At 39.8% G+C, this 13,757-nt stretch overlaps 1 protein-coding gene across 3 annotated transcripts in view; it reads right to left on the reverse strand.

The window, feature by feature from the left end:
• Positions 1-13,757, reverse strand: part of LOC124865681 (thrombospondin type-1 domain-containing protein 7A) — a 305,007-nt gene that overhangs the window by 6,285 nt on the left and 284,965 nt on the right. For 2 of the 3 annotated variants that reach the window (XM_047360996.1, XM_047360997.1), the window contains 3 exons: positions 12,756-12,838; positions 7,735-7,948; positions 2,154-2,241 (listed from right to left, as the gene is read on the reverse strand). In XM_047360996.1, the coding sequence (XP_047216952.1) occupies positions 2,154-2,241; positions 7,735-7,948; positions 12,756-12,838 (385 nt within the window). The remainder of the gene's footprint in view (positions 1-2,153; positions 2,242-7,734; positions 7,949-12,755; positions 12,839-13,757) is intronic. The other variant, XM_047360998.1, reaches the window with a different exon arrangement.

A 13,757-nucleotide genomic window follows, 5' to 3' on the forward strand; every position in this document is an offset into this window, starting at 1 on the left:
GGGGGTTGTGCTCACAGCCCAATACCGTGCAGGATGCTTGGCATTTGCCAGAGACCACCAGGATTGGCAAATTCACCACTGGCGCCCTGTGCTCTTCACAGATGAAAGCAGGTTCACATTGAGCACATGTGACAGACGTGACAGAGTCTGGAGACACCGTGGAGAGCGATCTGCTGCCTGCAACATCCTTCAGCATGACCGGTTTGGCAGTGGTTCAGTAATGGTGTGGGATGACATTTCTTTGGAGGGGCGCACGGCCCTGGCTCTGGCTCGCCTGTCTTTAGGTACCAAGATGACATCCTCAGACCCCTTGTGAAACCATATGCTGGTGCGGTTGGCCCTGGGTTCCTCCTATTGCAGGACAGTGCTAGACCTCACGTGGCTGGAGTGTGTCAGCAGTTCCTGCAAGATGAAGACATTGAAGCTATGGACTGGCCCGCCCGTTCCCCAGACCTGAATCCGATTGAGCACATCTGGGACATCATGTCTCGCTCCATCCACCAACGTCACGTTGCACCACAGACTGTCCAGGAGTTGGCGGATGTTCTAGTCCAAGTCTGGGAGGACATCCCTCAGGAGACCATCCGCCGTCTCATCAGGAGCATGCCCAGGCGTTGTAGGGAGGTCATACAGACACATGGAGGTCACACACAATACTGAGCCTCATTTTGACTTGTTTTAAGGACATTACATCAAAGTTGGATCAGCCTGTAGTCCAAATCCAGGCCTCTATTGGTTAATAAATTTGATTTCCATTGATGATTTTTGTGTGATTTTGTTGTCAGCACATTCAACTTTGTACAGAACAAAGTATTCAATGAGAATATTTCATTCATTCAGATCTAGGATGTGTTATTTGAGCAGTGTACTTCCCTTCAATTTTGTCAACTAAGTACTGTTGATTTTGATCTACAGAAGAGAATCTGATACGGCAAATATTTCTTACAGTGCCAACAGGCTGTCATTTTATTGTCTTTTGATTAGGGACCCAAAATGCTGCTGCACAAACATTGTAAAGCTGGTTTTCCAGCACATAGTTTAGTCATACTAAATGCAGCTGGATAATGCTGTGCCTGACAAATTTCCTCTAAACAATAAACTTAATGGTCTTACATTAGAAGATGTTATTCTCCCCCCCTGCGATTTGGATAACATGTCTGTATTCCAATCATAGTAACTTTTGTAATGCATCAGGGGTTCATTTTGTCTTCACATTATTAGCTATAAAATTGTAAATGTCAGAATTTTAAAAAAACAGGTCAAGATTTTAATGAAATATGCTTAATTTTTTTTTCTCAAAAACAGAGTTTTAGTTTAAGTGCAGAGGAAATACTAGCACAAGACTTTAAGCTGTATTTCTTTGTGTTTAATAAAATAAGACAGCATGTCATTAACTATTAAATGTACTTCCTAACACCTCTGAATACAAGTGAAAGTGCAGTCTGTGTAAATATACTAATTGGATATGAAGCATTTTAGAGTAGGTTCTACAAAAATAATTATTTCTAAACAAATGGGGGCTATTAGGATCTACATGATCTATAATGGGTTACCTAAGTCCACTTCTCCAGAGCTACTCTTCTGCAACTTTTAGATGCATCCCTTCTCCAACACACCCTGGCTCTGCAGAGGCCTGGTAAAAAGCCACCGGTGTTGGGCAAGGGATGCATCTAAAAGAACTATGAAAAGTCTATTAGTGTTTTTATTTTTCCTCACCTGTACCTTCACTCAGTTATTCAGGCAGAACATGGGGCACTTTTCGAGAGCTTACAGGGAAATTCAGGGACTGCTGGCGTTATAGTGGAGGGAGTGTTGGGGTGGGTCTGACAGCTCCACATCCTCTTAGCTACTATTGCTTTCTGTCAGCTCTTGGCACTTGGGACAGGTGTAAACCATCTCATGAGAGTTCTGGCCCATCCACACCGCCGTCCCATTGGCGTCAGACTCTTGGGCCTTAAGAGAACGATGCACCTTGACACACAGGCTGCTGCACACGGATAGCAAACGCATGAAGCAAGCAAAAAAAATGGAGACAACGATGATAGTGATGATAGAGGGGCATGCTCCAACTCAAGGTGGGTGGGATGGATAGGGGATTTGGTTTCAGGATTGGGGTTGATGACAAATAGGGGAGATCAAACTCATCAACTCACCAAGCTAGGTATATCATAGACACTATGAAAATGAGGAGCACAAAGGCTCCCGCTGCTACACCGTACACCCACATCTTCAGCTTCCCATCTGTGGAAGAGGAGGCTCTCGTCAGTTGGTCAGTTTTTAAACTTGAGCTTCTGTTTTCTATACTTTGATATCACAGCTTAGAATTAACATGCCGATTATATCAGATATGTTTGCCTGATTGACGTTTCTATTAACATCCACTTGGTTCTTTTTCTTAAATAATCACGTTCAATGTGCTACAGTCAGCTAAAAGACCTGGACTCAACGAGTAAGTAAAAAAGAGCAGCCAAAGTCCAAAGAATAGACCTTTATACTGATCAAGAAAGATGACTGGCTAGGCATGGGCTGGTTACCTGTGTCCAAATATTTCTTTAGCGAGACACCAGAAATATGTTGGAAAGACCAAAATTGTCCTTGTCCATATGGACAGCACAGACTATCCCGGTGATGTTTCTCAGCAGCCTGTTGCTGTGCACTGCCCAGCAACTGGCTAAAAGAAGTATTACAGTTTTTCCTAGCTTATGTGAAAGACAGATTTGGCTATTTGGACATCTAGTCATGGAAACAATGCAGTCACTGGAAAGGAACCAACCATCAGTCTTAATAAAGTGACAGTGTTTCAGAATTACAGTTACAAGTTAGCATGTCTAAAGGAACTGAATGCAAGCTTTAGCTGAGCCTGATTTAGCCTAGACTAATTAACCAGCCTATTGTACTCCTAGTGGTGTGCAGGAAAGCAACTAAGGATAATATTCTGTAAAATAAAAGCTACTAAATGTATAAGGACAGTAGAAGTAACAGTTTCTTGTCTGCTCTAAATAAAAAAAAAAAACAATTAGATAATTTGATACATTTTTGTGGCAAAACTGTGAATCTGGTATTTTGTGTCGATCATTCTGGACCATGCCTATCAGAAGCTAAATATAAATATATTAATGGTGTTTACAAATTTTTTGCAACAGAAAACCAAACAAGGCTGTGTCAGAGGGAAAAATGTAATTTAGTGTTGATGAATTGGTAAATACTTCTCTCCTCTAGAGCAATATTGAACATTCTCATTTGATAACTGGGGACCCAATGGATTAAAAGGTCAGAGGGTCCTCACATATCTGAATATCAATATTTACACAGAGATTGAATCTTTACGCCTCCTGCAAGTATACATACTCATTACATTTTATACATTTGCTAATCTCCCATCTCATGCTGCAAGTTTTCTTTTCATAGGATTAGAAGAATTAATGAAGAGAAAATTGACATTTTCAGAGTAGAAACAGATCTCAGGCTACAGGGGTCAGTAATGTTTCATCAGATAACCAAAAGTACAGTGCCTTGCAAAAGTATTCAACCCCTTGGCATTTTACCTATTGTTATAATCCAACCTATAATTTAAATGTTTTTGTCTGTGTTTATTTTATTTTGTCTGTCCATTTGCAAAGTATCTCAAAAGTTATGAACAGACTTGTATGACATTTTTAGACAAGGTGCATATTAGAACAAGGACCAGATGATTAAATTTTGGTGGGGATGAGGTGCACCATCTGGATCCAAGATTTTTTGAAGGATTCTTTATTATTGCCAGATCATGGTACGAACACTTGGAATTCCCACATTCGTCACCCTGTCAGCAGCTGACATACAGGGGCCAGATGTCATTAGAATAGAATAAAGCTCAATGACCAGATTGGCTTGGCGGAGGTCTGGACTCTACAGTGCTTTTTTACTTAATCTTATGTGATGGATCTGCACAAAATGGTCTAAATTGGTCAAATGAAATGAGAAAAATACACTACCGGTCAAAGGTTTTAGATAAGCTTTCTCACTTAATGGGTCTCTTCATTTTTATGACCATTTACATTGTAGATTCTCACCAAAGGCAACAAAAGTATGAATGAACACAAATGGAATAATATAGTAAACAAAAGGTGTGAAATAACTAAACATTTTAATATTTTAGATTCTTCAAAATGGCCACCCTCTGCTTTGATGACAGCTTTGCTCTCTTGGCATTCTCTCCATGAGCTTCATGAAGGTCACCTGAAATGGTTTTCCAAAGACTCTTGAAAGAACTTCCCAGAGGTTAATGAGAGACGGCCAGAGGTTAATATTTCAGCCATCACAGCAAAGGGCGGCTACTTTAAGTATGTTTTTTTTATTTTAGATTCCTTAAAGTTATTTTACAATTTTTTGTTTTCTACATAATTAAGGGAAAACATTTTAATGTGCTTGAATGGCCTAGTCAAAGTCCAGACCTCAATCCAATTGAGAATCTGTGGTTAGACTTGAAAATCCCTTTTCACAAGTGAAAAACCCTTCAACATGAAGGACCTGGAGCAGTTTTGCCTTGAGGAATAGGCAACAATCCCAGTGGCAAGATGTGGCATGCTCATTGAGATTTATCCAAAGCTGTAATTGCTGCAAAAGGTGGCTGCAAATGTTTTCTGTTGTTGTTTGCATCACATTAAAATAAGAATATTCAGAGTTGTAGGCATGTTCTGTAAAAGGAATGACGCAAACTCTTAAACAATCAATTTTAAATCCAGGTTGTCAGGCAAAACATGAAAAATGTATACTTTGCAAGGTACTGTAGCTGTTTTAAAAAGCAAAGACTAAATTATCACTGTCCAAAATAAGTCAGCATCCGATTAAAAAATAAAATGTTTTCATTTATATTTCATCCATTAGTGAGCCACTCATCAACTCAGTGAAGTGGGATAACTGGGAAACATGTTAAGGAATGTTTTCCTTCACTGCAAATTTCTTTCTCTATTTTTAGATGTGTCTCCAGTGTAAAGAAATAATTTGGTAAATAAAGGGTGATGAGGCGAATGTATGTGAACCTAATATCCTTCTTCCTAAAAGTGTTCCTGCCTTGAGTGATTTGTGAAGAAGCTTTGCAGATGTTTTTCTAAGGTTAATGTACCAGCAGCAGCAGAGGGCCTGTAGTCAGTTCCATCCGTGCATTTATTAAAACCCGTGATGGGTTATGTTTGAGATTTATCTCATCTACTGTTGAAAGTATAGATATGTTCACTTTAAAGTGCCTGTGACACACTTTTCCCACAAATGCAGAAATTGAAGAAATTGGGAAGTAATTGACATTATATCAGGATTAAAGATGTGATAAAAGACAATTGTTACACACAGAAGAGGCATATTTCAATGCTAAGTTTCACAAGTTCAAAGTTGCCCGGACATGGTGTCTAAGGGGAAGTCTCTGGTCATTCTTTGTCTGAGCATCAGTGATGGTTCAGGTAGAGGCCAAGTTGTGTTAAAAACATCTTTAATATGGTGAAATGATGCATTGCTGTTGATGGCAGTAATACTACGACAGCAGATGTTAGGAGAACGTTGAAGCAGAGTCTATAGCCACGCTGTTCAGTACATCTGATGAGAAAATATCCCCAAAGAAAAGGTTGTTGCTGCTGTTGCTACACGGATCAAGGTTCAACAGGCAACAACACTTCTTGTCACAAAAGTACATTAAGATATAAGCAGTTATTTTGAATGTTTAAAAATACTAAATTATTATTAAAATAAGATAAATTACACTTATATAAATATTTAAATAACTTTCTCTTAAGATTCTAATATAAAGCAAAAACAAAAAAATGACACCAAATGTCATTTGAAGACAAATGACCTTGTCTTCGAATCTTGAATCATCCCATGTGTATGCTGCTACTGCTCAGCTTCGCCTACGGTTGTTTCACTGACTTCACTGTTCTTTCTTTTTAGGTGAAACGACTAATGGAGCTACATCCATTAACATTTACTTTTCCTTCCCATAGAAAGTACTCCTAGATCAGTGCTTCTTTGTTCTCTTTGTGTCTCTGCTCTGTTCTCTCAAACCCCCAGTCGGTCGTGGCAGATGGCCGCTCACACTGGTTCTGCTGGAGGTTTCTTCCTGTTAAAAGGGAGTTTTTCCTCTCCACTGTCGCTACATGCATGCTCCGTATGAGGGATTGCTGCAAAGTCAATGCCAGTGACTGTCCACTGTCTACATGCTCATCCAGGAGGAGGGAATGCTGCAAGTCACTGACTGGATGCAATCTGCTGAGTTTCCTTAGATAGAAAAACTTTTTATCCAATTTGAATAAATAACTGAATCTGACTGCACTGTTCAATGGTTAGGATTAATTGGAGTGTATGTACCTGACTGTTGTGAAGCCCATTGAGACAACATGTGTTGTGAATTGGCGCTATATAAATAAAACTGAATTGAATTGACTGCCATTTATGTTGTAACCCTGGCTTTACACTGTATCTGCTCAGCTGCACTCCAGTCCAGCCACCAACTTCTCTGCCCTTCTGATTTACATCCGCACCGCTTCAGTCCACTGCGAAGCCCGGAGGAGCTCCATGAACCATACCAAATCACGCAATAAAAGCCAGTGATAAAGGCGGTAGCAAGTCCAAAACTACTCATTCTGTGGAAGTTAAACCAGTTAAACTGCTTCATTTTTTGTTTTATGCATCCAGACATTTTCATGTGTTTTGTTCTACAATGAGTGAGTTCACTGGGTGCAGCGAAGCTATATTTGTTGCTTAATTTGGTGCATTTAATGTTTAATTGTTTGGTTTATAATACCTTAGTTAACCCAGTAACTGATCTAATTGAGCTAATGTAAACAAATGCTAACATACAGGTGTAAATATAAATATATGTGTGTATTTATTAATATAGCGAGATCTAGTCCGAATTTAGTGAATTATTAAAAAAAATCAGGATGTTGTGCTCGTTCTGTTTCCTGGCGTTACGGTATGATTCACGCATATTGACTCTGGCCGTGCAAAAATAAACTGTGGTCGAATTAGATGGCTGTCTGCACGCCGCAAAACTTGTGCTCTGCCATCTGATGAAAGCTGACTTTCTTCTCCTGACTCTAGTGCATCTCTCCGTGATAGTGACTGAAATATATCTAAAGAAATGTCTGATTCTTCGCTGCTGTCTGTGTTGCTGCCCACTGTAGCAGCAGTCAGTTTACCTGTGGAATTCCCCTCTGATGTAATAAAAGAGCGCAAGGGAGTAGGGTGGAAGTACCTTTTTAGTGAAATTTATGTACATATATCTCAACAACTATTCATTTCAGCAGCATGAATTTACTTTTTTAAATATTGTATTAATGTTTCCTTTCCATAAATGTAGTTAGGTTTATCATAAAAATGTGATGTCACAGGCACTTTAAGCTTTACAGGTCTAAACTAACTCATTGATTTGCAAATGCTAGATCTTCACATATTTTGTGGTCTATGAAACCAAGGCCTGAAGCTTACTCATGCAACCCTGAAGTTTTACTGCAAGTTATATTCTGATAGAATGGATTCAAGTATGTATTACAGTTTATAAAAAAATCTATACATGTTTTTGATTTTTTTCCCCATTGCCTCTGCAACATTTAGGTGGTGAATTTAAGAGCAACATGACATCTAAAAACAAAGCATTCAAAAAGTAGAAAGTTTTTAGTTGAGTGCAACAAAGCCGATCCAATACAGAGATTTTGTGCAGAAAAAACATCAATTTACTGTGGACCGTGTCTGTGCTGGACTGACCTGGTCCGTAGGGTTGGAGGTACCAGGTCCGCCCAGTGCGTCCCGGCTGGATGGTGCTGGGCAGGGTGGGGTTAATGGCACGACTGGTCTTTACATCCCCTTTCTTGTCACCTGCAGTGGGAATCTCCAGGACTGGGATGGGGGCACACTGGTCCAGCTGTCCCGCAGGTGACAGGACCTCTGTGAAACCCTCCTCACACATGCATGTCCCGGCCTGCAGGGGGCAGTGCAAAGTAACATTTGATTTGTTTAAGACGTGCCCCTTTGATTAAGAGTGGAAGTTCTGAGATCTTGTGTAAGGCTCCAGGGTGATGCTTTGGATGTTTGCAGAATAGATGTGTTACTGTTTGATCACAGGCTGTACCATTGTAGCTAAGTAAATGCACCCTGGTGTGTACTCAAACATTTGTTTAAAACACCTTCAAGAACAACACAATTGAACTAAAATCGCCAACTACAAGGTTACATGTGAAGTCCCAAGGAGTTTGAGATGAAAGACAATTTAATATTAAAATGAGGGTAGGATGAGGCCGTCTTAATTCAGTCCTTTAAAATCTAAAAAAAAAAAAAAAATGAAGTTGAGTTTCTACCCTAAAATGGTCAGATGATTTTTGTACAGATTTTTCCAGTCTTTGCTGTGAATACAGAGTAATGAAATATTAAATTGATGAAAAATAGTCAGAGCTTACAGAGTTAAGGAATGTCTCTTTCATCTGTACGCTGATATAAGTCTGTTAACTGTAAATCATTAAAAATGAACGATCGCTCTCAGTCTGTACAGGCCCAGCTCAGCTACCACTCAATGTGGCTCAAATTTCAAGGGAATAAAAAAAAAAGACAAAATAAATGGTTAAAATGTCCCAGTCTGGGATTAAAATAGTGGCTTTATTAAGAAAAGGTTAATGTTGCATCAGTTTTCCAAATAAAACTGCTGCTGCAGAGAGATAAGGATCAATATCGCTCAATTTCCAGCTTCTCCCAACCATGAAAACTTGGTTTTTCAAAAGATTTTAGTTTTTGATCAAAATAAACACTTGTAAAATAAAAGGATCAATGAGAAGAATGAGGACTGAGGATTTTCTTTTTACCATGCACAACATTTTGCATGTAGGCCAGGGAGGTTTAAATATGATCGCATTTGACCAGAAAAGCTTCAACCACATTCTTGCTTTGTCTCCTACAAGGTACAGTACAGACCAAAAGTTTGGACACACCTTCTCATTCAAAGAGTTTCCTTTATTTTCATGACTATGAATATTGTAGCTTCACACTGAAGGCATCAAAACTATGAATTAACACATGTGGAATTATATACTGAACAAAAAAGTGTGAAACAACTGAAAATATGTCTTATATTCTAGGTTCTTCAAAGTAGCCACCTTTTGCTTTGATTACTGCTCTGCACACTCTTGGCATTCTGTTGATGAGCTTCAAGAGGTAGTCGCCTGAAATGGTTTTCCAACAGTCTTGAAGGAGTTCCCAGAAATGCTTTGGCCCTTTTGCCTTCACTCTGCGGTCCAGCTCACCCCAAACCATCTCGATTGGGTTCAGGTCCGGTGACTCTGGAGGCCAGGTCATCTGGCGCAGCACCCCATCACTCTCCTTCTTGGTCAAATAGCCCTTACACAGTCTGGATGTGTGTTTGGGGTCATTGTCCTGTTGAAAAATAAATGATGGTCCAACTAAACGCAAACCGGATGGAATAGCATGCTGCTGCAAGATGCTGTGGTAGCCATGCTGGTTCAGTATGCCTTCAATTTTGAATAAATCCCCAACAGTGTCAGCAATAAAGCACCCCCATACCATCACACCTCCTCCTCCATGCTTCACGGTGGGAACCAGGCATGTAGAGTCCATCCGTTCACTTCTTCTGCGTCGCACAAAGACACGGTGGTTGGAACCAAAGATCTCAAACTTGGACTCATCAGACCAAAGCACAGATTTCCACTGGTCTAATGTCCATTCCTTGTGTTCTTTAACCCAAACAAGTTTCTTGTGCTCACTGCCTGTCCTCAGCAGTGGTTTCGTAGAAGCTATTTTACCATGAAGGCCTGATTCATACAGTCTCCTCTTAACAGTTGTTCTAGAGATGTGTCTGCTGCTAGAACTCTGTGTGGCATTGACCTGTTCTCTAATCTGAGCTGCTGTTAACCTGCGATTTCTGAGGCTGGTGACTCGGATGAACTTATCGTCCGCAGCAGAGGTGACTCTTGGTCTTCCTTTCCTGGGGCGGTCCTCATGTGAGCCAGTTTCTTTGTAGCGCTTGATGGTTTTTGCGACTGCACTTGGGGACACTTTCAAAGTTTTCCCAATTGTTCGGACTGACTGACCTTAATTTCTTAAAGTAATGATGGCCACTCGTTTTTCTTTACTTAGCTGCTTTTTTCTTGCCATAATACAAATTCTAACAGTTATTTCAGTAGGACTATCAGCTGTGTACTGTATCCACCTCCTGCACAACACAACTGATGGTCCCAACCCCATTTATAAGGCTTGAAATCCCTCTTATTAAACCTGACAGGGCACACCTGTGAAGTGAAAACCATTTCAGGTGACTACCTCTTGAAGCTCATCAACAGAATGCCAAGAGTGTGCGGAGCAGTAATCAAAACAAAATGTGGCTACTTTGAAGAACCTAGAATATAAGACATATTTTCAGTTGTTTCACACTTTTTTGTTCAGTATATAATTCCACATGTGTTAATTCATAGTTTTGATGCCTTCAGTGTGAAGCTACAATATTCATAGTCATGAAAATAAAGAAAACTCTTTGAATGAGAAGGTGTGTCCAAACTTTTGGTCTGTACTGTACTGGTCCTTCTCAAAATATTAGCATATTGTGATAAAGTTCATTATTTTCCATAATGTCATGATGAAAATTTAACATTCATATATTTTAGATTCATTGCACACTAACTGAAATATTTCAGGTCTTTTATTGTCTTAATACGGATGATTTTGGCATACAGCTCATGAAAACCCAAAATTCCTATCTCACAAAATTAGCATATTTCATCCGACCAATAAAAGAAAAGTGTTTTTCATACAAAAAACGTCAACCTTCAAATAATCATGTACAGTTATACACTCAATACTTGGTCGGGAATCCTTTTGCATAAATGACTGCTTCAATGCGGCGTGGCATGGAGGCAATCAGCCTGTGGCACTGCTGAGGTCTTATGGAGGCCCAGGATGCTTCGATAGCGGCCTTTAGCTCATCCAGAGTGTTGGGTCTTGAGTCTCAACGTTCTCTCCACAATATCCCACAGATTCTCTATGGGTTTCAGGTCAGGAGAGTTGGCAGGCCAATTGAGCACAGTGATACCATGGTCAGTAAACCATTTACCAGTGGTTTTGGCACTGTGAGCAGGTGCCAGGTCGTGCTGAAAAATGAAATCTTCATCTCCATAAAGCTTTTCAGCAGATGGAAGCATGAAGTGCTCCACAATCTCCTGATAGCTAGCTGCATTGACCCTGCCCTTGATAAAACACAGTGGACCAACACCAGCAGCTGACACGGCACCCCAGACCATGACTGACTGTGGGTACTTGACACTGGACTTCTGGCATTTTGGCATTTCCTTCTCCCCAGTCTTCCTCCAGACTCTGGCACCTTGATTTCCGAATGACATGCAGAATTTGCTTTCATCCGAAAAAAGTACTTTGGACCACTGAGCAACAGTCCAGTGCTGCTTCTCTGTAGCCCAGGTCAGGCGCTTCTGCCGCTGTTTCTGGTTCAAAAGTGGCTCAACCTGGGGAATGCGGCACCTGTAGCCCATTTCCTGCACACGCCTGTGCACGGTGGCTCTGGATGTTTCTACTCCAGACTCAGTCCACTGCTTCCACAGGTCCCCCAAGGTCTGGAATCGGCCCTTCTCCACAATCTTCCTCAGGGTCCGGTCACCTCTTCTCCTTGTGCAGCGTTTTCTGCCACACTTTTTCCTTCCCACAGATTTCCCACTGAGGTGCCTTGATACAGCACTCTGGGAACAGCCTATTCGTTCAGAAATTTCTTTCTGTGTCTTACCCTCTTGCTTGAGGGTGTCAATAGTGGCCTTCTGGACAGCAGTAAGGTCGGCAGTCTTACCCATGATTGGGGTTTTGAGTGATGAACCAGGCTGGGAGTTTTAAAGGCCTCAGGAATCTTTTGCAGGTGTTTAGAGTTAACTCGTTGATTCAGATGATTAGGTTCATAGATCGTTTAGAGACCCTTTTAATGATATGCTAATTTTGTGAAATAGGAATTTTTGGTTTTCATGAGCTGTATGCCACAATCATCCGTATTAAGACAATAAAAGACCTGAAATATTTCACTTAGTGTGCAATGAATCTAAAATATATGAATGTTAAATTTTCATCATTACATTATGGAAAATAATGAACTTTATCACAATATGCTAATATTTTGAGAAGGACCTGTATATAAAAAAACTGCAAACAGAACTTCAAATGGCTTTTTTTTTTAAACAATGGTTTTCTTCTCGCCATACAAGTCAAATTGATTTCACATAGCTGTTCTGTCAACAGATTGTTCTACCTGATCTTTGGATCTTTTATTTGGAAAGAAATTCTGGAAACCATGTATCATTCTCTCTCCACAGTAAAAAGCTAATTTGTGTTGGTCAATTACATGAAATCCCCAAAATGCAATGGCTTCTGTGAGGCACTTTTTTTTACTTCACTTATCCATGTTCTTGCCAAATTTAAGTTGCAATCATGATATTCAGCTTTAATAGCTGGGTTAGATTTGTCTTTAAAAAAAAAAAAAAACTCGACAAGCTATTAGAAAACAAAAAGTTTTATCAGCAAACTGAGAAATGGGTTTTACATGTTCATGCAGCTAACATTTATTTTCCTGCTCCATTCAGATTTACTCCTCTCAGCAGTGTCACAGTGTGTGCACAGACTGCCATTCACCAGGGTGACCTGCACCTTTGGGTTCATCCAACAGATTTTACTGTAGACTAGAAAATATATTTGCTTTCATTTTTATTTTGATAAAAGAATTTCAAAATGGTTACCTCGCTGCAGAAAGACTTCGGCATGAGACAGGTAGGGTCACAGGAGCTGTTGTCCACTGGAGGATTAATTGCAGGACAACCACCTGCAGACCAGGAGATAGAACAGCTCATGTCCATTGTTGCTACATGCTCATCCAGGAGGAGAAATTTAACCAATTTGAACAATAAACTCAATCTAACTGTATTTACTAGGATCAATTGGAATGTATGTAGTTGACTTGGAATCTGTCTGTATGATTAAAATGCCTTTTTTTGCAAAGTGCATTGAGACGATAGGCGTTAATTGGCACTATATAATAAACTGAACTGAAATAGAAATGTGGCATTCAAAGCACATCTGTTGCATACCACTGCTTGCTCATTGGATCTTTAGCTAATGTCCTTTCTTTAAAAAGCCTATAAATTAATTTGTAGGTTAATAAGTGTAAAATACTGCAGCCTTGTTTGTTTTTTTAAACAGTTTTAGGTGAGCAGCAACACGATGTATTATTTATGAAATAATAGCTGCACGGGTTGCCATCTCCCACCACCTACACTCCCAGTGGAATCAAACAAAGTCTCTAGTTTCTCTGATATTTTTTTGTTGTATTTTTGACATTTTCTGCTAATTTCACCTCCTACATGAAACTGCCACCAGTGGTTTATACTTGTTGAGCCTTGGAGCTGCTGCAGTTTCTCACCTTTGAAAGATAAATTCAGCTGCACTATCTATTATTTAAGACACTGTGTGGAAATGTGTTTTCACCTTTACAAACCAGTATATCCATCAAAATACACTAAAACTTTTTTTTCCATTTCATGATACAGCTTGACTGCAATATCAATTTTTGGACACACAAGTGGGATATTTATGTCTTTTCATATCTATATTTTGACAGTGTATGCTCACAGCTTTGGAAAATGTGCACAAATGCAAGTATTTATAAGCAAAGAATGTCAGTATGTGCGGATTTTTTCACCATTTATTGTTGCCTCAAACCTTAAGCTGAAGTAAACAATGGA

This window comes from Girardinichthys multiradiatus, chromosome 3, assembly GCF_021462225.1.
Source record: "Girardinichthys multiradiatus isolate DD_20200921_A chromosome 3, DD_fGirMul_XY1, whole genome shotgun sequence".
Classification (NCBI taxonomy): domain Eukaryota; kingdom Metazoa; phylum Chordata; class Actinopteri; order Cyprinodontiformes; family Goodeidae; genus Girardinichthys; species Girardinichthys multiradiatus.